Genomic DNA, 11,821 nt, shown 5'->3' with positions numbered 1-11,821 from the left:
TAATGTAGGTTCATTTGTCCGTTATGTATTTCTAGATTTCATTATTTTTTAATCCAAAACGTTAACCAATGCCTACTCAACAGAAGTTGGTAAACATATATCTCCTATTTGAGTTTATCATCATCATCAGCCTGACTACGCCCACTGCAGGGCAAATGCCTCTCCCATGTCTCTCCAATTAACCCTGTCATTTGCCTGCTTTGCCCACCGTATTCCCGCAAATTTATTAATATCATCCGCTCAACTAACTTTCTGCCGCCTTATGCTACAATTGCTTTCTCGTGGGATCCAATCCGTTACCTTTAATGACCAGCCGTTATTTTGCCTTCGCATTACATGCCTTGCCCAAGCCCATTTCTTCCTCTTGATTTCGACTAGGATGTCATTAACCCGCGTTTGTTCCCTCTCCCAATCCGCCCGCTTCCTGTCTCTTATCGTCACACCAACATATTTCTTTCCATAGTTAATTTACCCTGGCAAATTTTCCACCGTCGGTATGCACCATTCCAACAGAGGCCAACAACAACAATGAAGAAGAGGAAAGAGCCTGACTGGGTGTGCGAGTGGCGCTAAGCGACGAGTGCCAGAGAAAGCGCATAAGACTCTAGTGCCCCCTCCCTGCCCTCATCTGCTCAAAATTCGCTGCCGTATATAGCCATACCATCTGGACTCAAGCAACACAAGCATGGACGTGCCAGTCATGACCGACGTGTGTCAGGGAGGGTCGCCACATGCTTCCACGCCTTGTATGGAACTGGGTGTCACTGAAAGCCTGGATGCGCTACAGACTGGCTTAGGCGGAAATTATGAGGACTGCGGTGAAGGGCGTGGCCTTGTCCCGAAAGCAGTCATCATCTGCCCGCAGACTCGTCAGGAGGGGTTGTCTGGAGTTGACAGCAAGAAGGAGGTTGCGTTGTGGGCTCTGCAGAAGCGCTGCTGTATGGTCCGGGATGAACGGAGTAATCGCACTGAGGAACGATACGGTAACATCATGCGCCTGGGCGGAAAAATGTCCTTGAGATTCGACGGGGCCGTCACGCCAACAGTCCTGGCATCCGCCATCCCCTTCGTGGTGAGTTCATTGTGGCCGCAAAGGAACGTATGGAAAGCGCACCACTATTAACAACTCGGATTAGCACACGTGGACGCTGAACTAGTTTATGACAAAGTGGGAGTTAAGTGCTTCACCGCCAGGGCTGGATATCTTGATAGGAGTACTCACTGTTTTAGTACAGTGTTGGCACCCTGTCTTTTTGCTTGTATTGAAAATTTCGCCTTTAGTTTCTGGCCTATCAATGCGACCTGCAGTCTACACGAAAACCACGACCCCTTGTGTGTGTCATGTTATTCTCAACCTTAGGTTTCCCGCTCAACTGCGTCACCAATACAGTGGCCAAATTTGGTCATATAAAATAAGAAAACTACGTTTCCAATAATGAAGAAACAGATCTGCCATCTCTAATCTATATCATTGTCACCACCGGAGAAAAAAAAATCGAAATGAGAAAATAAAACACGAAGAAGACTTGTCTAAAGACATCGAATTGTTTGATTTAGTCAACACACTGATGGTGCTGGGAGGGCGCGCGGCCTAGCGGCAAAAATTTTTTTCCTTGCACAACTTGTCAGAAAAGATGATCTGGTCCATTTTTACTCATTCACGTCTTAAAAGACGCCTGTGTTTTACAGAATAATAGCCACGTACGACGACGAGTTGAAGTGCTAGCATGCAAGCTAAATATTATGTGGTGGAGATGACACTAAGGTATAGTTAGTTTCTCCCTTGCCGTTGTTCTTACTGAACTCAACGCAATCCGTCACTTTCTGTTGTTAGGATTTCCAGTCAGGACATTGGTTTCGTTTGACGCCATGCATGTATCCTCATTGGGAACTTCAGTTCCCTGGAACAGCGCTTCACATCTGCCACGCCTATTGAGACTTCTACAGGGCCTGCCTCTTCTGGTGTTCCTGGGCGTGATGATGCGCCACCGGCAGTCCACCTTGCCGCTGCTCACTGACGTGAAGGTGCCAGCGCTGATTGTGATCGAGTCTTTAATCTTCGTCGGCCCCGAGGGTGTGCTGCACCTGTGTCTCGAGGCGCTACACAAGGGGAGGCACAGTGCATCCTTCGCCGTCTTGGTCCTGACCAGGCTGCTCTACACTGTGTGGCTGGTCGTCTCCTTCAGAGTGAATGGTCCCCTGCTGGCCTCGGGATTAGCGGTGAGAGTGACTAAACTGGCTCCCAATGAACTTCCCGACATAACGTACGGGTAAAAACTTGAGGAAACACGTCTTTGAAGATATGACGCAATAGCGTTATTGAGCCCCTTCAGCGGCTTGGAGTCTTCTTTGCGTATCGCTTCGCAGACATGGTCATTTTATAGTTTAGTTTTACAGAAAGCGGGAAGTCCTCACACCACACTCCTGGCACATATTTTCAGGAGTTAAGTTATGCGCAACACACATGGCCTGGTAGCTGTTTCAAACACAGACATCTCTCACGACCAGCCAATGTAACTGCCACCTGACATGGCGATGGATGGATAGAAAAAACTTTATTAGTGGCAGATTTAAAGTGGTCTTGACCCTTATGGGTCACTGGCGCCGTGATCGATTCTTGGTCCAGGATGCCGCACTTGACAGCTTTCATCGTGGCTCGACGTAAGAGAAATCGTTGCGCTTCCTCATCATGGCTGGCCAGCAAGTGCTCCCATTGCGGCACACTCGGGTGGTTTATTCTAGGCTCTAAGTCTACCTTAGGGCAGGTCCATGTGACATGCTCTATTGTAGGTTTACCCTGGCACCAAGGACACGGAATGGAAGCCTTGCCTCTAGCACTTTGAAATGATTACATTCAAGCATGCACTGTAGCATACCTGCACGGCTACAATTCGATCCCTTTTTGCAGCATCTTGGAACTTTTTGCAAGTTGTGAACTCGCAATGTGTTGAGAGATTCCGAACTGCCAACGCATAAACGACAGCTTCCGGTTAGGGCTAACAGCTCATCTTTCATATCTCGAAAAGGTAGTGTTAGCTCACACATCAATTGTGTTTTTACATGCAGACTGTTTTTTACCTCTTACCTTATTGGCGTTGACAAGTTTTTGCTTTTTAGGTTGTTTTCATTTGGTTTCAGTTGTTTGTGGCATCTGTACGGTTGCATGACGTTTCATCTGTTTTTAGATTTCTGACTGCTTTTGCTTCGCTTGCTTGGGCCCTTTTAGGCTCGCTCTTCGATATTGTTAAAGTGTTCTTGACACCGCCCTTTGGCCGCGATGTTGTTTGGCACTTGTTTTTTCCCTTGGTTTTTTCTGGTTAAAGTACTTTTGATATGCTCACTTCATAAAGCTTCACCCCTTTTTTCACTTTTTGTGGTTTTTCCTTGTGGTTCAAGCATGTGTTGGCCGCCCCTCGATGACTGTGGATTAGGTTGTAATCTTTGGCCCCCTGACTGTCACGTGGTGTTTTTGGCATATATTGTGCTGGGTGTTCCTCAACAATAAAGAGTTGTTAGTCAGCGCTCGTCCTGTCGTCAGTGTTTTTTCTTCTCGTGTCCCTGTCTGTTTCCGCGCTGGTCTTTTCGAATCATGTCACACCAACTCGCCCAAACGGCAATTTCGATCCAAAAGTCCTACCTAGATGACAACACAAATCCATGAACGATCGTGTATAATTTGTAATTTACTGTCAGCATAAAAAAGCAAATGACAAATGAGCTTGAAAAAGCAGTCTTGAAGTCTGTTCGACGTCCAGCAAAACGGAACATATTCGTTACGCCACAGAACGCAGAGCCGTGCAATATGTTATTATCGGTTTTTACGAAGTTCCTCGATCCCTTCCTCCTTTTGGCGAGGCTGCCTAAATGAAAGTTGTAGGGTGCCTCGATGCGCACGCCTCTTTGGAGCGCCTTGTCAGTCATTCCGTGAAGTGGTCAATGCTGCCTCCCAAGCGGCAATGGCCATTACGCTCCCCACGCTTCATCGCTGGGGGTTGGGAGAGACTTGTGCGCGGCGTTTTTGGCAAAGTGTTCAGGAATGTGTGGCACTGTTCACGAAACACTCGCTACATGGCTGGGGAATGTTTCTTCTTCCGAGATAAGCCAAACACCTACTGACAGCCTACGATCGGGTCGTGTGTTTTGTGCGAGTAATACCACACCTTCGACGTTCATAGTTGATTGGCGCGTACATAGTCACTGAATTTATCGTTTATTTGTTCTGTATCTTTTGCGTATATGTGTGCATGTGCAATTGGTTTAACTTCTGGATAAGCAATGCTCTGCTCTTAAGCGCGTGTGTATATTTGCTAGCGTAGGCGTATGGATAAACGCTGCTGTGTCTTGTCACCACGTTTTTGCGTGTGTTTTTTTGGTTGCGCTGAAAAGTACACGTCCACGAATTAGTGCTACGTACAAGGAGCTATGTACTACAGAAAAAGTTGGTACTTTGCACTAGCAGCAAGCTGAAGGGAAGAAAAGAAGAGAGTTGTCAGGTGTAGTGCATGATTTATCTGAAACTCACCTGAAAGTCACAATATCGCCGCTTGAAACACTGTTAGCATTATGCAGTGACGGTAGCGTATTACAAGATAAAAAAAGAGTCGCGGTCGTTGCAGTTATGAAGTCAGTTAAAATAACTATTTCAAATTGGTAGGCAGTGATCACTTATGTGTGTTATCCTGCCATCAGCACAGCCAATATCGCCAGGGTTGTTTTGTACTGGGGGCGGCATTATACAGCATATGATTAGGCTAGTTGGTGACTGGAGGACATTATTCAGAAACAGCATCTGTTTTGTCGCCTATGCTTGTGTCCGGCCATGTCTGAGTGCGCTTTTGTAATCTTGTTAATCGTAAACCCAGCTACCAAATGGCTTTGATGCAGCATCTAAGCATGGTAGTTCTCTGCTGTTAAGAGTTTTAGCATCATTGTAAGTTAAATGCACTAACTATGGAAATGAAGGCAATGGCAACAACAGCAATAAGTTACCGTATCGTTTTACGGGTCTCTGTCAATGTTAAAGCTCCTTGAAAAATCCTGTGGTCGATTAAGCATTGAAAATAAGAATTATAAGATTTTATTGTGATGGCCTTTTGCTTTGCCGACGCTTATTTTTACGTTTTGTTCATCTTAGGCAAATGTGCCAACCGTTAGCAATAAACGTTCCCATCATCTTCTCAACGCGGCGCGCCTTTCTTCGCCTCATGGTCGACATGCAGCTGCGCGATGCCCATGTGCTGCCTCCGCGTTGGGCACCAACATGGCGGCCGCCGCAAGGGTTTACGCTATAGTGCAAATGCCGCGGTTGTGTCCTCCCTGAACGACGGAGTGGGGCGGCGTGCATCGAGAACCCTAGGAAGTTATCTTTCGGCGACGCGACGTTGACGGAACGGAATCCAGCCTCCTGGGCTCGATTCTGAAACTACCGCCATGTTCTTTAAGAGAATCCCACTGCCAACTGGGTTGAATAGGTCTTCTAAGAAAGAAGTACAGAGATATGGAACAAGGTGGAGTGTGATTGATGATCGTAGACGAAGGTATAATGGAAAGGAAACAGACGAAAAGCCCCCTATAGTCTATCCAGTGTACCCTGTTCCGAATAAGAAAATACGTTAATTTTCTATGTACGGCCCCGTCGTTCCTTCATAAGCGGAAGAATTTTCGCTCTTCTACCGTCGCCTTTTCATTATTTGTGTCTCCATGGAACAATGTAGCCTCGAACTTAAAGGATAATTAAGAGCTAACTATCCCAACGTGTTTGTTAGGTGTCTTTCAAACTCCCTGTCCTCTTGTCTTGAAGCTGTCCGGATGAGATTATTTGTACATGGACTGTTGCGATAGTGCATTTGTTGTGTCCGGCTTTGGAAGTATCTGAATTCATTACAGAAGAGTTGGAAAAAATGTGTCAGTCTGTTTGGAACACGCAGCTGTTCTCTTTTATGCCATCAGCTTGCGGTTTATCTGCACTGTTTATCCATGTCGGCCATGTACGGAAAAACCGTACTACTATGTTTTACTGAAAGATGTAACCTTTGTCGCCTTCTGAATAAGTGGGACTCTTTTGGCATTACCTAATGAAGCCTTGCTGCGCTGGTTGTTTCTTCAGATGATGCGAGGCCGTTTTGCTATGGCGGTGTTCTTGTATGCGTACGACGGCTACAGCAAGTACCTCGTGTGCCTGCCCCGCACGCTGTCGTACCTGTACGGCTCGGAGACCTGTACACTTCCCACGTGGTGCCGGAAGCCGTCGCGTCGGTCGAAGGAAGACATCTTCGAGGCGTGCGCATGTCTCTATGAGATGTTGGAAAAGTCAGAGCACGCCGAGGTTATCCAGGTATATTATATATATGGACCACTGTGGTCGGAGAATGTTTTCTTGCGCAATGCTTGCTAGGTTACCGGGTTAGCGAATCTGCGCTAACAGCTTAAGCTGCAGACAGTAAAAATTCGGCCTTACGCCAATCTCCCCTTAAGCACAAAGTGAAACTAACGGAGTTTAAGAGAGGATTGAATTCGTTGACGCGCCTACCGACGACCAAATTTTCACTTTCCGTGCTAACAAATAAAAAATATCACGGTAGTTCTTGCGCTTGAGTAAAACCGAGGTGGAAGGGCACAATTGCTTTTAACTCAAGGAGCATCGGGGGATGCTGATGCTGACACACTGAGCTTCACACACTGCACGCACTGTGTACATATTTGCTTACAAGCTGAGAGTTAGTGGTTGCTCTTTTACGATACTTGACACACACACACACCATACTTTAAAGGCTTGGATGGTTGTGCTAAACCTAACAATGATAGTTTTTATACCTTTAATGACCAGAATCTGGAGGAAAAATGCTTGTCCAGGCAGGCATAACGCCCACATAGCTATTCACTTTCACACAATCACGCTCCAATAACCAATGGAAAGCAGAAAGGTGACCGCTCTTAAAATATCCCGTTTTATAGCCATCGTGACAAGGTTGGGCAATTTTCCCCGGCTCGTGCGCCGTCTGTTATTCTGCAGATGCACAACGAGAAGTACGGACCACACATGCGGAACTTCGTGCGTGACAACACTGTCGGGGCCTGCGTATGGGTCTGCGCCTTGTGCTTGGCAGTGCTCGTGATCTTGCGCATGTTCAAGCTGATCTGGGGCGACATCGCCGCCGTGGTCTTTCTCTGCAAGCGCTACACGGCAGAGCGGCGCAAAGGATTCACTCGGAACGACGCCTTCCAGGCAGCGGAGCTAGCATTGCTTGCTACTGACACGTCACCCATGAAGCCGCTCCTTGCTGCTGGGTCTTCTGTTGTAGGAATAATTACAAAAAAGATCATCTGACATCGAATCGTATCAGATATCCAATTTTTTTCGTGCTTGTTCTTCTGTGGGGAAGGGTTAGTGCTAGGGTGATGCTGTATCTCCCTCAGATTCTGTATCTCGTTACAGTACACAATCTTAGCTTTGTGTACCGATATGTGAGACAGATACTGTGCCATTTCCTTTTCCCAAAAACCTATTTTCATTTTTTTTCAGCCCAATTTTTAATATCACGGTAAAACAAATGCCCTTTGTAAACAAAAACAAAAAAGAAGTGCTGTTAACACGGGTTGCTATCATACGTCTTTTTGGTTACAGGCGCGTAAACAGACACAACACAAGGTAGAAAGACGGAACGGAGCGCCACTCACAATTGATTTATTTGAAGGCAACACGGGCCTGTAACCAAAAAGATGTACAGTTACCACCGTGCCCAGCAAGACGTCCATTTAATCTATCATACATCTTTAAAAGGTAGCTGCCCGAAGCGCAAATAACGAATGAAGGACACAAGGAAGATAATTCCATAGTGATAAAATAATGCGAGCACCCCTGATCACACAGGCGGAACATTTGACACTGGCGTTCACAAGTAACATTGTTGCTGACAATTGGCCAGTACGCGTGGAAGTGGAGAGTACCGTCCAATAATGAGAAGGTACTTCCATCTGGCACCAGGAGGCCTTCATTTGCACTGAGCAGGAACTGCTGTATCTTGAAGACAGGGATGTCTTAGCAACTGTGGAAATGGCATCACTGCTGGCTTACCAAATGAATTCTGTTTGGCTGTTGTTTTTTCTTTCAATGTGATTTTATCTCCATATTTTCTGTAGCACTGTTGGAGTGAAACTTTTCATCTGCAACCAGCGCCACCGCACATATCGCCAACATGCTTGCACGTGAGCCCATTGTTTAATTAGAATAGGGTATGGGGCGAGTTGGCACCCCACTGAGCTTCGTGCGACCCCCTCGAAAGAGTTCTAGTTGAAAATTGCTATCGAGAAGAGACCAGCATTAGCATGACATATTGCCTAAGCAGCCGACATAGCTATTAAAGTGCGCCAGCGCCAAAACTGCTTCATAATTCTCATTTCATAGAGTCATCGCACATTGACCGATGCCAAATATTGATGTACGAACCATTCAGTTCGCAGTTCCGGTCACATGAGTTGGAAGTGCTGTAGTTGGTAAATAACGCTAGGCTTCATGGGCGATGCTTTCGTTCCCAAGATTCCTGTCATTGGCAACAGGATATACTCATACTTCGAAACGAAGCTCTTCTGGTGATGGAGCTTAAGAAAAGACATTCAAAAAGAGGGCCACGAAGGTTGTTCACGCAATCTCTTGTACTGATCGAAGCAGGTCTGAGGTGCGACATTTGCGTTGATATCATGGCGTGCGCCTAAGACACATATCATCGAGGTTCTGCTTGGTTGTGAGTCTTTTAACCAGAAACTTCTTAATAATTTAAGTAGTGCATGTATACAATTGCCAGTGATGTCTACTGAATAGGACTCTGAAGGTCTCCACATATTATTGTTAACAGATAAGTAACCTGGAAAAATAATTACTAATTCTGCGAGATGTAAAGGTGTCGCTGTCTGAGCCTTCAAGTCCTACTCACCCGAAGATGTCATAAATTAAGAAATTCAGATTATCTGAAAGTTATTTACATGTTAGGTGAATAGCCGTGTGTCCCACAGAGAATATGTTCTGATTAATCTTCCTCTATGAAACCATGAAGCTGGTCCTCTCCCTGCCTGGATGCCACGCACATTTAGGGTTGCGAGATTTTGAGCATTGACCACTATCACCATTTTTATCTTATGGACTATTTGCTAGCCACAATTTGTCCACATTTCTTTGCAAGTTACCTATATCTCTTTAGATGTGAGAACGTGCGCTGCGGTATGATTCCTCTCGAGGGCCGTCAGTCCCAACTCGTGTTAACATCTTCTGGTCAGAATGCATTTCGTTCTCGTTCTAAGTACTATGTCGCAATGTCATGCTTTCAGTAACCTAGTCGTACACCATGATCACTTGATATATCTGAGAGTAATTAAGTCCAGCACTGCTAGCTTGCTAGTGATCGAAATATGCATCGTAGGTTTCAGTAATCTTTTAATTTTTAATTTAACAAGTTTTGCTATGTTGCAAACCTTCGTAATTAAATTATGGCCCAAAATGTTACAACCACCTTAGTGTTTATTGCTGCATGCGTATTGAAAATATCAATTGAAATGAACTTCGAATTTGTTGCTGCCTTTTGCGACAAATGAAATGTTCATGTCTTTCAGGCGATAGAAAGAAATGGTAATAGAACCTGAGCTGATGTGTCTAAATATCGAAGAAAGGCTTCAGTTTGGGCGTTATTGTATGGCATATTTAAGTAGCATGTGGATGCTTTTATATTTATACGCTCCCTCGTTGGGTAGTACTCCATCTAGGGGCTTTAAGTATTGATAAATAATGATGATAATGATAGTTGTCATTCTAACAGCCGTTTTGTACACCGAACAGTTGTCCGAGCCGCACCACTTCAGAACGAGCTGAGGACCAAGCACAAGAATCGACATCATCAGCCGAAGACCACACGACGGCGGGGATGCAGGCGCTGCCAACGTTTCTGTAGGTTTCGTACAAGAACCACGAGACGCATCGGAAAGGGACCAAAATTGAACTCTTGCGCACTAGAATTCGTCCTAGACGCTGCGCACTGAGCCTGATCTCGACTGCTCATTGACGCAGACGCAGCTCCTGAGACATTTTGGGCATTCTTCTGAAGGAAAGCATTTTGAAGCCGGCAAGTCGCCTAAACTGCCATCGCGTCTAACTGAAATTTATATTTTGTGCAGAGCCGCGAGTTTATCAATTATTATGTGTTTCATGCGATGTGTCTTCGAAATCGCCGAAACAGATGATACTAAGAAAGAAACCTTGGTCTGAGCCGAATTCAGCGTCTCGAAGCAAGGTTTATATTTAATAGGTGCCGGCATTCTGATTCACCAACTTCCTTGTGCAAACGTGCTGATATGATATGCTGGTATGCTCATAAGCCTTTCGTAAGCCCTGCTATCTAAGACATAAGCGAAAGCTTGCATTCGCCGAAGTTAGAAAATTAACTTACTGCTAAATCATACGGCCTATACTAGAATACGCATGCACCGCCTTGGACCACTACGATAAACGTAACATCGACGCGTTAGAAATTAAACAAACCAAAGCCGTTCACATCGCCCCTCTTGTCGTCGGCGGGCCGTGCACGCAGCAGGCAGCGGAGAGTTGAAGAAAGCGAGACGCCGGACTCAGCGGACGGAGGCGAGCACACCTCGGCGGTGACCAGAACCGTTTAAAAACGTGCCTGCTGTTCCTCGGTGGCGCTGTTCTTCAAGGCCATAGCTGTGGTTCGAGCTAGCGGAGTGGTGTTGGCCCAGAGCTCAAGGTTCAAACCACGCTAGAAACCCCACAACTTCGAAATTAGAGCAAGAGAAGCATCACAACATCACCACAGATTCCCAAGGCCGAGTGTCCCAAGGCCGACTGTCCGAAATTATTGATTTAAATTTCGTTTTCTGCCGGAAATCTTTAAAGAATGGACCATGCTACCAAACTCTGTGGTGACATCCCAATCACTTAGTGAATTTACAAGTTGCACAGTGTTTTGTCTTCTACTTTATATCCTACCTGTGTTTTATTTTGTATTAGTGGCAAGCACAATATGTATGAAATTTTGTGTTGATAGCTATGTTTGTTTTATTTTGTTTTTGCTTTTTGTTCCGTGTTTGAACACCCACTCCTGTAATGGCCCAAGCGTCAGGGCTGACAGTATAAATGAAATAAAAAATACCGTCATCATGAAGCATATAGTACTTCATGCTATAGGCAATTTTAAGTCATTTTATTGCGTCTCCTCGTGGGGGAGAAATCCGACTGTGCGGCCTGCTTGTGACAACCCCCCACAACGCCAGCGGTGGCGATGCGTATGGCCAGGACCCGCCCTCTGGGGATGCGAACCCCATGGGAGTGGCAGCGACTTCCACGCAGCTATTAAGGCCAATTGCGCCCGTGAGGTCCGATGCCTGAGCGGAGGCAAGCCTGGTTATATTACCAGGCTGGACCCACGGAATCCGGCACGGAAGGCATGTACACATGTCAAAAGGTTTTCAAATACATGCTACCTTTCTCCGTACGCGGGGGCGTGCACGTCTGGCTACCGACGTGCCAGTTTCTGGTTCCGGGGAAACCAGGTCCACGCGGGGAGTTCACATTGCCAGGCTCTAAAACGACGCCTCGGGGAAGTGGCCACACGGCTGACCGCGGGGCCATTGGGGTCACTGCGGGACACCGAGGTAGGGGGGCGTAGTACGACTAGTGCGAAAACCGTCGATGTTGTGCAGTACCGGCGGAGTAGGCTCATGTCATCTCAACCTAAGCCACGCTCTTGGTTTGTGGTCCTGTCAGTCCGGCCTTGAACACTCCCTCCTCAGTAGGAGCGGAGGAAGCTAGGGGACAAAA

At 46.3% G+C, this 11,821-nt stretch overlaps 1 protein-coding gene across 1 annotated transcript; it reads left to right on the top strand.

The window, feature by feature from the left end:
- Positions 1-573: 573 nt before the first annotated feature.
- Positions 574-7,327, top strand: LOC144121470 (uncharacterized). The gene is made up of 4 exons (XM_077654696.1): positions 574-1,072; positions 1,948-2,220; positions 6,107-6,334; positions 7,013-7,327. The coding sequence occupies exons 1-4, from the start codon at positions 686-688 to the stop codon at positions 7,325-7,327; spliced, it is 1,203 nt and encodes a 400-aa protein (XP_077510822.1). The 5' UTR covers positions 574-685.
- The last annotated feature ends 4,494 nt before the right edge of the window (positions 7,328-11,821 follow it).

This window comes from Amblyomma americanum, chromosome 1 (assembly GCF_052857255.1).
Source record: "Amblyomma americanum isolate KBUSLIRL-KWMA chromosome 1, ASM5285725v1, whole genome shotgun sequence".
Classification (NCBI taxonomy): Eukaryota; Metazoa; Arthropoda; class Arachnida; order Ixodida; family Ixodidae; genus Amblyomma; species Amblyomma americanum.
Note: the sequence above shows the minus strand (reverse complement) of the source record. Positions and strands in the feature narration are given on the sequence as shown.